General features: G+C 41.6%; 1 protein-coding gene across 1 annotated transcript in view; it reads left to right on the top strand.

Moving 5' to 3' along the window:
- Positions 1 to 1190: 1190 nt before the first annotated feature.
- Positions 1191 to 14290, top strand: part of dok6 (docking protein 6) — a gene marked incomplete at both ends in the record, with an annotated part of 115713 nt that continues 102613 nt past the window's right edge. The window contains one exon of the mRNA XM_080752010.1: positions 1191 to 1256. Within this exon, the coding sequence (XP_080608136.1) occupies positions 1191 to 1256 (66 nt within the window). The remainder of the gene's footprint in view (positions 1257 to 14290) is intronic.

Raw genomic sequence — 14290 nt, 5'->3', positions numbered from 1 at the left:
GCTTACCTGAGCTTCCTTTTAGTTGACCTTGTATCAATGAACTGACCTGTACTGTCATGAAACTGTACCTTTGCAAAATAGTGGGAGAAATATGTGAAAAAGGTGTTCACTTCCGGCAGAAAGCGTGAAAATTTGCACCTAGGGGTATTTTTGTGCGCTGAATTCAAAAATTGACGGTCCCAAGCACTTTTCTCAAATTCACTTTTCTCTAATTCACTTACCATAGGGTTAGGGTTAGGAAAAAAAGACGCCCCAAAAATCTTCTTTAAATAGCATGTGAGGGGTCTATCTAGGGTGTTTTCATGATTCTGAATCCATTCCAAGCATTTGTTTTGCACACAAACATTCCTTGGGCAAGAAATGGACCCCACAAAACTATGATTTAGTGATGAGTCATCACTTTTCACAGTTGTGTAGGGTCCATTTCTTGCCCAAGGAATGTTTTTCGTGCAAAACAAATGCTTGCAATGGATTCAGAATCATGAAAACCCCCTAGATAGACCCCTCAATTGCTATTTAAAGAAGATTTTTTGGGGGGTCTTTTTTCCCTAGTATGGTAAGTGAATTAGAGCCACCAGATCCCATGGGAAAAGTGCTTGGGACCGTCAATTTTTGAATTCGGCGCACAAAAATACCCCTAGGTGCACATTTTCACGCTTTCTGCCGGAAGTGAACACATTAGCCTACCTTTTTGTTACATATTTCTTCCACTAAAACTTCTAATAAATAAATACCTCAATCCAATCAATCCATCCATCCCCTCAGCCCTATAAAACAGCCCCCTGACGATGCGAGGATGATGGTGCGTTCCAGGAAGACAAGTGGAACGCACCATCATTCCCCACATCTCCCTCTCTCTCGGCTGAATTCAATCAGCTGACTAACAGTACAGGGCTGAAAGGAATGGTATCTCCCTGCCTCCCGGATGGAACGCGCCACTGAAGCCGGCTGCCCGAGCAGCGCTGACACTGGAGCAGGTTGCCTGCCTGGAGCGGTGCGGTCCTCCACCTCCTCCTGCTACTGCTGGATGTCGGACTGACTTGACACGTTACCCCACCCCTTCCCTCCTCCACCCCTTTTTATTAAAGCAGAGATACTTCGCTGTCGCTATTATCGATAATATCGGGACGGGGAGAAACGGGGGGCCGCCGCCGGGGGGACAATACCTACAGGGGAGGAAGCTTCTTGCCATGGCTTCCAACTTCAACGACATAGTGAAACAGGGATACGTGAGGATACGGAGCAAGAAACTGGGGGTGAGTATGGAAACAGTAGCACTTGCTGTGTAGCGCGGTGGTAGGAGGAGGAGGTATGAGGATGGAGGGAGGGGGGCTCTCCAGTTGTTAGCGGGGTTTATACTAGGGCTGCACGATATGGACAACATTTCATATCTCGGTATTTATGACAAATATTACCGTACAAATGTGATATTCAATATTTGAAGTGTTGCAACAGTGAAAAGTAATCGTTATTCAAAAGACTGCGTAACAACAAGTCAATATCACTGATTTTAAGTGCTATATTGGGTTCCCCCACTTGTTATTTGATGTGTCTAGCAAAGACAGTGAGTGCAACGATATGAACGACATGGGCAACGATATGGCCCATAAATGGACCTGTTATGGTCCATTTGGTTCCTAACTATCATTTAGCTGGGGACCCCCTGGAACTCCCTCAAGGACCACTCGTGGTCCCCGGACCAGTGGTTGAGAACCACTGAGTGCCACTCATCAGGGGAAAACTGGATTAAATAAAGGTCTCTGTTTGCCCCATAGGCGGGCTGCCCTGTCCTGCAGTGATCCCTTCCAGAGGAAAAACAGGATTAGAGTCTATTCTCCTATAATGACTGGGTTTCACTTTACACGTAGCCTATAAGTGCTGAAAACGCTGTCTGTAAACACGTTCACATTTTGGGTGAATTCAAGTTGTTTTGGCTCGTGGCTTGACAGCTAAATCTTAAAGGGTTTGCTTGAATAGAGGCTCTTTGCCCCTGCGTACATTGCAGTAAATGATTTGCGTCAACCGTTTTTATTTGTGTATCAACTTTATTTCCCCCTCAAAGTTTAAAATGTCCCAGGTTTCTGTTTTCTTCTGGTCATGTCAAAATAGGTATAAACTATAATTACTACAACTACAACCCTATATGTCATGCTGCTAACTGTAATAAATATTGTATTGGGCTATTATAGCTAGGACAAGCAAACAGCAAATGGTTTGAAGTATTTTGGCATAACAACAATGGCTTATTTTGCTTATAGGACTATATTTGCCATATCACACAATATGAAATTATTACTTATTGTCAGTCTGGCAAAACAACACATCCTTGCTGGTCTTTCATATACTTAACTCTCATTCAGCACTGAAATGCAACTTGTTTTGCATAGTATTTGTATATCACAGCATTTGTCTGTATTTAACAGATGAAAATCTAGTAAATACCGCAAATGCTGCATTAACATTGAGATACAGTACAGGGAACTATAGCCTCCTCACCACATAATGGTCTATATTCAATTATGAGTGCCTTATTGTCTGACTCATGAAGCCATCTGCTTTTGTCCATCCTTCCAGCTCATTACACTGACAAGGCTAACAGAGCAGACTTGCTGCTGATGAGGTGTGATGATGGTGGCTAATGATGACTGCTTTCTCATATCATCACCTGGCTTCATTAACACCACAACCATTGTTGCTTTTAACACTTTAACATGATTTTTTCTCTTCAATGTCTCGCGTTGCCATGGTTACCATAGACTTCCATGTAATTGTGCAAGTGTGTAAAAAGTGCACGCCCATGCCTAGATGATGCACCACGTGTGTAGATGCTGTTCACAGCTTTCAAACAAAAAAATCCGCTTGGAAATCCGTTCAGGCATTCATGATTTATCAGCCATTATGTTTTCTTCAGATGTAAACAAACATGGCTGCCATGTTTGAAAGAATGGGTTGGTATGGGGGTTAAACATGCAATTTCGCGATCGCGATCATGCCTAACACATTTCTGGAGGTCCAAAAAATATTTTTGAAAAAAAGAAATTTGATTTTTTTTTTTTTTTTTCAAAAACGGCCCAAACTCGGGAAACTCGGGGTTGGCACAGCACTAGTACCAATACAAACTCGGGAAACTCGGGGTTGGCACCATATGTATTAAGCATCATAGGGGCGCCTTTAGAAGATGCAGCCTGACCGATGCCAGAGTTTTGCGTGCAATGCCGATCCCGATTTTGGAAAGTTTGTAAAAACATATAAATAAATATGTCCAACCAAAAAAAATGAACACAAATAACTGCTTAAGCCGTATAAAAAAGAGAGACAAAAATGGCGGATCTACAAGCTCACAATGCGTTGCAACCCTTGATGATTGAGACACACCAGTTATTGTAATTGCCGATATACCAATGACAAACCGATACATGGGCCGGGCTCAACCTCTGTTGCTTCTGGAGGAGTTCTGCACCTTGCACATTACTAGCACATTAAAACACAAGGTGTTTATTTTCTCTCCCCGCCCTCCATTATTCTAATTAGCTTGCTCGCATAAAGTTGGCGTGGTCTATTTTACTCCCTCACATGCTATTAGCTGGATGCATTCAGATGTTGAGATAGGAGGAGGAGAGCGTGTGTAGCCCATTACTAAGTGAATGAGAGAGGACGCACGGCACAGCGTTGGCTGTGCTGGAGGTATGGATGTCTTATGGATGGCTCTGCCAGCTCTAGATCTCTTCGTCCCTGCTGTTCGAGGCGCTGGAGAGAGCGAGAGAGAGAAAAAAAAACAGTATGTTTATTGTGTCCTGCTCGCCCACTCCCTCAGCCTTTTTCCAATGTGCCTGCTGCCATTTCATTATTGAAAAGCCGTGCTTGTTCTGCCCTTGTGTCCGTGTATGTTGTCCAGCCTCTGGGGGCCTCCATGCGATGGACCGTGGCCTCAGAAGACCCCGATGTGTGTGTGTGTGTGTGTGTGTGTGTAGAAATAGACAACATGGTTTTAGGCTGGGGTGTTGAAATGCAATCCCATTTCTGAATCGATTTTTGAAAATAATGGACCCGGTATTGGTCACAGTACGCCAAAACTGACAGACATTTATATGCTTCAGAAAGGTCCTGTTCCACCATCACACAGCTCATTTTGGTACTTTATTGCACAGAATTACCGTATTATCCCATAATATAATAGGCCTATATTATATAGTTGATATATATAGCACAAGATCTGCTATTTTTGCCAAATGTATAGTAATGCTTAATGTCAATATAGAATAATATATAAATGTATTGGTGTGTTAAAACCAAACCGTGTTGTGCCTAAGACAAGAGTGGGGTAAAACAAGTTTACTTTCACAACAGGCTGAATACAAGAAGAGGAACACAAACAAGCATGGTACAAGCAGGAAGACAGGGACCATCAAATAGGCTACTACACACAATTCCTCAGGCTTATCAACAGCACAATAAACAGATGATCAGGTACAGACTAACAAGAGGGCATGCAAGCACACACACACACACACACACACACACACACACACACACACACACACACACACACACACACACACACACACACACACACACACACACACACACACACACACACACACACACACACACACACAGGCTAACAGGAAGCAGCCAAGCAGGTGAACACAATGGACAATTGACGCAGGGGAGAGTGTTTTTTGCAGGTCTTTCAGTCAGAGTGTATCAAAAAAGCAACTGGGTTAAGCAGCGTTGGTCCAAACCAGTTTAACATTAACCAGGTTAGCATGCACCAGCGTCGGAAGGTTAGCATTTCACCAGGTTAGCATTCACCAGGGTTAGTTTTACTAAGGTTAGGGTTAGGTTTAGGTGTATCTCCATCCCCGCGACTTTCGTCACCTCCGCGCAGCCAATCACAAACTTCCGCTGACTTAACCCAGTTGCTTTTTTGATACACTTGGACTGAAAGACCTGCTAAAAACACTCTCCCATTGACACAGGTGTAAAACATGACATAGATGAAGGGTAAATCATAAGGGGAGAGTGACATCTGCTGGACAGGTAGTGGTGGAAACATACATTGATCTTTTTTTTTAGAACTAATTAAACTCTTGACTGTGTGGGACTATGTTTGAGGTGTGTAACTGACATGATAAGCTGACACCTTCGAGCCAATCAAAAACAAGTATTATCAAGTGGCCATGGTATAAAAAGATGTAATATAATATTTATTATTCATGGTATATAGTGTGTATAACTATTTGTGCTGTCACACAATATTTATCCAATGACATTTCTGGTACAAAATGTCTTATTTTCATGAATTATAACAGGTAAAATGTCTTTAATCCCCTTCCCACCTTCACTTCACCCACATTTTAATGAGTGCAGCTATCAACATTTTATGGCATCGAGTCAATGTGTAGTAGACTCAATTAAAATGGACTCCAAATAATTCCCAAAAACACATGATTGGTTCACAGAATAATTAGGCAGAGGGTGGAAAGATACTTGCAGCAGGCTTTTGGCAGGGAAGCATACAGACAGAAACGTTGTGTAATACAGGATATAAAGACCAACAGCGCCACATTCATACCCAGTAGAGCTGGACAATACATCAATATTCAATATCATAAATGTAGAGACACACGCTTTTCATCCGTGTTCTTCAGGATCCTGGTGCTCTCAGTAATGGACAAATAGATCAATAACACCACTCTGACTGCACTGTATAAGGAAGGACTAAGGCCCGAGATTTATAATAATAATAGTTCCCTATTAGGGCTGTCACAATTATTACATAATCGTCTAATCGTGATTTTTTTTGACATAATCGTGATTATTTTTCATAATCGTCATAATCGTTTCCATGTTGAAAAATGTTCATATATTTTAAAAAAAAGTCAAAAATTGTGGAAATAGCAGATCTGCAAGCTCACAACGCGTCGCATCGCAACGCGTTGTGAGCTTGTAGATCGGCTATTTCCACTATCAAAGTTATTTTTTAAGTAGTAAGTTGTCAAATATGTCAGTAATTTCTTTGTATATTTAGTGAGTGTGTCATATCTACCATGTACAACTTCAAAGCCTAAAAGCCAAAACAGAAATGCAATTATCAACGACAAAAAGACAATTAAATCGCTAATCGCCAATTATTTGAGTGACAATTAATCGTCATGTAAAATGTCATATCGTGACAGCCCTATTCCCTATTTCTTCCCTTGAGGGAAATTCTGTATTTTCAGCCCAACCCAGCTGATTCGCTGCCCACAAGGAGCCTGTGAGAAATTAGGGGTTAAGAGTCTTGCTCAGGGACACACATCAACATTGCTACCCTGGCCTGGAATCGAACCTGGGACAACCTGGTTCGCCAGGCGGGCTCCCTAACCATTCAGCTATGCCCCCCAATGTATTCTTAGTTGGGGCGTTGGTGTCAGAAAATAGCAGATCTACAAGCTCACAACATGGCGCAACACGTTCTGAACTGGTAGATCAACTATTTTAGGTAGGATAACTCTTATGCTTAACCAGGAGAATGACATTGGAGCACACAAATCTTCTTTTAGATTACTTAATAAGCAAACAAGACTGCAAATTGTTTTGAGGTGTCTTCCTCAGAGTGAAAAACAAAACAAAACATATTAGATCAAAAGTAAAACCAATAACATTGATATTGTGATATGAGACTTGATATTACCTTTCTTTACCCCAAAAAAGGCACACTCCCGCACCCAATTTTCTCTGCTTTATTAGTCAATGTTTTGGTCGAAAATCTTTATCATTATCCTCCTGATGAGGGTCCCTGACCTAAACAGTGATTAAAAAGTATTGCAGTCTGCAGTTTTTGTGAACGTTTTTATCTAAGGAGATTTACTCTCATTCCACCACAAACATTTTTATGAGTGTGCATCTTGATCTTGCCATGATGATACTACATATTTCTGGGATTTGGGTTATATGATAATATTGTGATTTGTCATAAATAATATATTTCTCTGGTTTTAAAGGCTCCGTTATGCAATTTTCAGAACTTACCTGACTGTTGTTTGTTATTTAATAGTTAATTAAATAGGTATTACTGATCCAAAAATGTAATTGTGTAAATATTTTGTCACAGCACAAATAGTTATCCCACAACAAAATTAAAACAGGTATTTGGTCGAAATAGTGATATTACATTTTGTCCATTATCTCCCAGCCTTTACCAGGAAGATAATGGAACATATAAATCCAGATCTCTTTACCTCACGGCTCCTATCTACCAGGGATTCTCAAACTCTGTCATGTCAAAGGTGCCCAGATAGTCCAACATACATTATATACTAGGAAATGTAATAGAATTTTGTCCCCAGCAACTCATTTTCACTGTGTGAGATATGATTCAGTACAGAACCGCCGTGTACATCTATACTAAATTACTAATAACAGTGAAACCTTTGATCAGAATAGTCATTCTTATACACATTATCACTTTGCTGGCCTCTGGTGAATACAATATTACTAGGTCAATTAATTTGAATTCCTCATTTTGATGGGGGAGCACTCGGAACTTTTCAAACATCTCCCCTGTGGTTCCTGGGAGTCCACTGGGAGTGTAGCATTGTGCTGGCGTCGTTACGGCGCCAACAAATGAACAGGGGCGAGTTTGGGCGTCCGACGTCGAGCCCAACGTTGGCAGTAGAGCACCCTTCATTGATTAAAACAGGAGTGTTCCCAGTGTTGACGTTGACACGACGCTTGACACGCCCAGTGGAGCCGGGGGGTTACAGAGTGCAGGGGACACATTGGACCAAAACTGATACCTACTGTAGACAACTTAAGACAAGACATCTTTCTATGGGTCTATCCTGTTGCAGTTACTATGCAATTCCTTCAGGTCTGCATTTGTGTGCAGGAGAGAGATTATTCTATATTATAGGCTATATTAATTGGCCACTGTCCAGATATGTATCACTGGATGAAGAAAACACAGGGCACAGTGTCCCCTGTGTTTTCTTCATCAGTAGTTTTCTTCTTCAGTATTATGATACTTTACTCTTTTATTGGACTCTAAAATATCATAATGCCAAGGCGTTCTATCACAGTTGACCTTCCAATCCTAAACCTGTCTAGTAGATACTATAATGCTTTGCCATTTTAAGATGTTTCATACATACATCTTATTTATTTATTCATCGCCGATTATGAAATAGTACAGCCGAGTGGTTCCCTCTGCGTGCTTTGAATCGCAGAGGCTACAACAAACAGCTTTGACCAAACTCATCAGCATCAGTCAATATGATTGGCTCATTTTCAAACCCCATCATGTGTGAAGGTTACGCTGCGAGCGGTCACGTCGCTATTCTTGCCAAATAGTCGAAACTCCCCTTCCCTCCCCCACGGCCCCGGTTGGTTTCCAAGAAATCTTTGTGGTGGTGTAGTCAGGGAATATTATCAGAATACCTGTCAAATCTGGGAATAAATTCCTTACCAAACGATTTCTTCACCAATGTGTTCGTAAAGGTGTCTACTAACATATCTAACAAAGTTTGAAATTCAAAATCCCTAGGAGAATCTTTGACAGCTAGGGTAAGTTTGGGTCTCATTCACTCACTATAGTATACACTATACTACAGTATAAAGAAAAAAAAAGACTCCCAAAAAACCTCTTTAAGTGGGATGTGAGGGGTCTAACTATGTGTTTTTAATTATTCTGAATCCATTGTAAGCATTTGTTATTTGTTTTGCACATAAAACATTCCTTGGGCTAAAAACAAAACTGTGAAAAGTGGTGACTCATCACTAAAACGTCGTTTTGTGGGTCCGTTTTTAGCCCTAGGAATGTTTTTTGTGCAAAACAAATGCTTGCAATGGATTCAGAATAAGACACATCGTTTGGTAAGGAATTAATTCCCAGGTTTTATTAATTAATATCCCCGGACTAGTGGTGGTGTTGTTGGTGTTGTATTTCCACCTCTCCACGTGGGTGGATGTGATTCTTCTGCTTTTATCTGGTGCCTTTCATCGCTTTGTTGTCTGAAGAGGCAGCAGTGTGTAATGTTCTCCAATGCACAAGTGGTCTTTTCTTTCCCTCTGCTCTCTGTAACACTCCCTCTGTTCCTCACCTCTCCCCCGCTCTCTCACCTTCCTGTTCTCCCACTTCTCACCTCACCTCCTGAACTTCTCAGTAGGGCTGTCACAATTATTACATAATCGTGTAATCGTGATTATTTGACATTATCGCAATTATTTTGTGATAATCGTCATAATCGTGAATGTTGAAAAATTTCAAAATAGTGGAAATAGCAGATCTACAAGCTCACAACGCGTCGCATCGCGACGCGTTGTGAGCTTGTAGATCGGCTATTTCCACTATCAAAGTTATTTTTTAAGTAGTAAGTTGTCAAATATGTCAGTAATTTCTTTGTATATTTAGGTTATGTGTCATATCTACCATGTACAACTTCAAAGCCTAAAAGCCAAACAGAAATGTAATTATCAACGACAAAAACACAATTAAATCGTTAATCGCCAATTATTTGAGTGACAATTAATCGTCATGTAAAATGTCACATCGTGACAGCCCTACTTCTCAGTCTCTCCCCCCTGTGTTTTTATTTGATCTCAATTAATTTTCAATAAATGTTCAATTCAATTCAATTCAATTCAATGGGTTTTACTGGCATGAGAAAACATACGTTAACATTGCCAAAGCAAAAGTGGAACAATACAATCAGAACAAAATAATGTATGTACAATTTTGAAATGGAATAGAAATTATGTGTACACACACAGAGCTGTTACATTGCAACTGAGGCAAATCTAACACTAGGAATTGTGCATTTGTTGTCCAAAATAGTTGGCCTATATATCCACATACTGTAGCAAAGGTTGTGCACAGTTGCTTTTCAAGTGTTTAAAGATGTGGTGCCATACTGTAATAGACCCCCAGGTGTAGTTATAATATGCAAATATGTCTTTCCTGTGTATTTTTGGTTTCTTCCTGAAAGTTGAAAGCCTCTGAGTCAAAAGGCCCAATTGAAATACACTGATTTAATGACATCATAAAATCAATAGCCAGCAATAGCTATGGGTGTGGCTAACTTCAGCTGGCAACCACCTGACAACCAGGCATACTTAATGAACAGGTGGCCACATACAATTGTAACACTTTCTGTACACTTCTTTGAAATAAATCTTCCTCCAAGTTTAATCATAATCCTTGATGATCGTGTTGTAGGAAGGGGGAAAAAATCACGGCACCCTGTAAAAGGTAATTGCTCTCTTTTACATTTTCTACTATTTACTTTTACTTTTTCAAAAGTGTCTAAATGTACAGGGGATGTAAGTACAGTGTTCCTACAATTTACATTTTAAGCAGGACAAACACGAGGTAATACATCAAATGCATAGTCATCTAGGATCATTGGTAAACTACAAACCTAGCATCAGCCCAAACAGTAGACAATCCAAGAAATCAGTTTCTCTCTCTCCATTATTTTCATTACAATTATGTGTCCTTCACCTTACCCCCCCCACCCCCCCACCCCACCCCCTCTCTCTTCTCTTCTGTGTCTCCCTCACCTTTATGTCCTTCACTGGTTTGCAGACAGCTGAGAGACAGAGCACAAGTGCATCCTATTCATCACCCCTACACTACCCTCTACTATATCCCCTACATGCAGTTTCCCCAGACACACACGCGCACTCACAGACAGAGACACACACACGCGCGCGCACACTCACACACACAGACACACACACGTGTGCACACACACGTGGTCGGGCCAACATTGAAGGATCGGCACGAATGCGCCGACAAACAAGTAAACAGTCTGCTGGCAGAGAACAGTGTGCGAATCCTCAATTAATTCCTCTAATCCCGTGGCTTTGTACGGTAGGGAGACATGGATAGACAATGTCGTTGTGGGATGTGTGTGTCTACGGTATGGATGGAGGTTGCTAGTGAATTGCCGCCGTGTGAAGATATGATTTTTCCAGTTGAACCCCAGCATCCCTATCTATAATCTACAACAGTGGTTCTCAAACTTGGGGTCAGGACTCGGGACCCCAAGTGGGGTCCCCAAATTACACTGCTCAAAAAAATAAAGGGAACACCCAAAAAACCCAACATAGGCCTGCCAGTCCATGTGTTCTCTGGCAAATGTCAATCGGGCTGCACGGTGTTGGGCTGTGAGCACAGGCCCCACTTGTGGACGTCGGGCCCTCATACCACCATCATGGAGTCTGTTTCTCACAGTTTGAGCAGAAACATTCACATTAGTGGCCTGCTGAAGGTCGTTTTGTAGGGCTCTGGCAGTGCTCCTCCTGTTCCTCCTTGCACAAAGGACCAGATAGCGGTCCTGCGGCTGGGTTGTTGTCCTCCTACGGCCCCCTCCACGTCTCCTGGTGTACTGGCCTGTCTCCTGGTATCGCCTCCATGCTCTGGACACTGTGCTGGGAGACACAGCAAACCTTCTTGCCACAGTGCGCATTGATGTGCCATCCTGGATGAGCAGCACTACCTGAGCAACTTCTGTGGGTTGCAGATACCGCCTCATGCTACCTCTAGTGGTCACTGGTCAGGGCACTGGCAAAATCCAAAACTAACCAAAAATCTGCCAGAAAGGATGAGGACAGGCAAATGGTCTGTGGCCACCACCTGCAAAACCATTCCTTTTTTAGGGGTTGTCTTGCAAATTGCCTCATTTTCACCTGTTGTCTTTTCCATTTGCACAACAGCAGATGAAACTGATTCATAATCAGTGTTGCTTCCTAACTGGCCAGGTTGATATCCCAAAAGTGTGATTGACTTGGAGTTACATTGCAATGATTATGCGTTCCCTTTATTTTTTTGAGCAGTGTATTTTGTGGGGTCCCTAGATGATTAGCTTAATGTAATTTATTTTTCTCACTCAACGGTAAACAAACCAACATACAGTATAAGTGTATACAGGGTATCTGCACATTTATGAAGTCACAATTTAAGGACTTTCAAGACCGTTTTAATACCAAACTGGCCAAACTGTCAAATATTAAGTAAGCAAGGGGCGAACATTGTGAAAATATCCCATCTATATGCTCACAACGCCTCGCAACGCCTGCTATTTTCACAATACTTATCTGCGGAACCGAGTCACATTAATAATGTAATACCTACAATTCCGAGTGCTTGTCAGGGTGAGGGTCCCCAGTTCAAATATGTTTATTTTGGGGGACACGGCCTAAAAAAGTTTGAGAACCCCTGATCTACAAGTAAGCTTGTAGATCGGCTATTTTGGTGCGAATAGATTGAGGTACAGTATACAGGAAAAAGGTATTCCAAGTACAGGTTGACCTCAGGTTCGTCTCCAGGGGTCATCAATATGTCTGTACAAGGACAAACGTTTCCGTGGCAAAGACTTGGCCTTGTCCGTGGCAGTTTTTATGGATTTTCTGTTTTACACACCATTATAATGTTCTTATTTTGATCATAATACTCAATTACTGAATGTGGAGTGTCCAGGTTTTCTTCAGAATATGTATGACACTGATTTACTGTGAGACTATGGCACATTAGTACTCTTCTCAAAAGTTTTATTTGCAAGGACCACCATAACTCTGAGGGTGTACAAATGGAACCAATTTGTTTCCATTTGTACACTCTCAGAGTTACAGCCCTGTTATGGTCATTCAGGGATACGTCTTTATCTGTTTCCGGTAATATTACTTGGACACTGCTCCTACAGATTTTGCCCTAAAATCACGCGAAGCGGTACACAGTAGCTCTAAAGTCATGTCATCGACATGGATCTGTCCCATTTCCCATATTCCCTCCTGATTGGCTACGATTGCCTTCTAAAGTTTGTGTATGCGACGTAACAGTCTTGATTAGGGAGTCTTACTGGTATTATTGTCTGCTCGTTTTGTATGTTCGACGTTGTCCGTGGCAAAAGTGGATTTTTTACAAAAATGTCCAGCACAAGCCAACATGGCGATGACCCCTGTTGGTTTCTCTAAGACTAGAGGGTTTAAGTGCGTAAACTCGCTCCGACTAACAGTATAGGAGGAATGCCAGCGCTGATGCAGGATGTTGCCATTGTGCATGTGGCCCTGACCTTCCTTTCGGTGGGCGGAAGAAAAAGATTGGCCGATGCTATCAGAGGGATTGACCGTCTTGAAAAGCTGAATAACATGACCTTTGAGTAATTCGCGTGGCGCTCTCTCCATCTAGGACTGTGTTTTGCTGCTTTTGGGTCACTGAGGTAAACAGAAAAGGTCAGCTGTTGAATAACTTTGATTTCTCGCTTTTCTTGGGGCTTTAAAAGCTAAAAAATGAATTATGAATGGTTCATCTACTGTAGGTTTACTGCGGGTAAATCCTTACGCCTTGCCAGACCAATCTTCACATCCGCTAACATGGTCTTCCCTAGGCTTAGTGATGTGGGCTTGTATGAGTTTCAATATACAGTCAATGGAAAACCAGCCAATTTAGACAAATTATTGTCATGAAATGAAAATGAAACTAAAAAGATAACATTTATCACTTTTTTTTTTAGATTAAATTAAATTCTTTATTTCGAACATTTAAAAACAAACCAGATGAATAAATCAAGTTTATAGCTGTTGTTCATAGCTGATCTTGTTAACCAACTGGACCAAACCTTTGGCGCACGCTGCCTGTAGGCGAAAGTAATTGGCGGCCCTCCTGTAGTAACTCTGAGGACCCCCCTGTAGAAGGCCCATGGTCTACACATTACAGATGGGTCCATACTGTACAGTATATTGGTGATAGTAAGGTCAGCTTCCAGGCAGAAGTAAAAATCAAGATGGATCTTCTTAATGTGACAGATGTTTCCTTGCATATCTAACATATAATTCACCAAATGTCTGAGTGAGTGTCTGAGTGAGTGTCTGAAACAGCGTTTCTCCTCAGTGGCTGGAGCAATTGATCTGAAATCGCATCACCATTAGCATATGAACACACCTGACATAACTGTGAAGCCCGTTTGTCACTTTCACAAATTGGCCTCATGGTGGCGCTATAACAGTCCACTTTACGTTTCGGCCTGTAACTCTTGAACCGTAGGTCGGAACATTAAAATTCTTTTTTCCCTGGATTCCTTGGGTCAATACGCATCTCCCGATATAGGCCCCGCCCATTTGCGTCAGGATAGATTTTCCGCCATTTTGAATTTTCTCCAAAACACACTTTTTGCTCCTTTTCCTACATATTTTCTTCAAATGTCACGAAAATGGGTACACATGATCTCTGAACCCATGCAATGAACATAGTCAAGGGATATTTTGATGGTCCATACCGTTCGTTCGTAACGGGCCTCCAAAGTTAGCG

The sequence above is a fragment of the Nannobrachium achirus genome (genome assembly GCF_963921795.1).
Source record: "Nannobrachium achirus genome assembly, chromosome: 21".
NCBI lineage: Eukaryota > Metazoa > Chordata > Actinopteri > Myctophiformes > Myctophidae > Nannobrachium > Nannobrachium achirus.
Note: the sequence above shows the minus strand (reverse complement) of the source record. Positions and strands in the feature narration are given on the sequence as shown.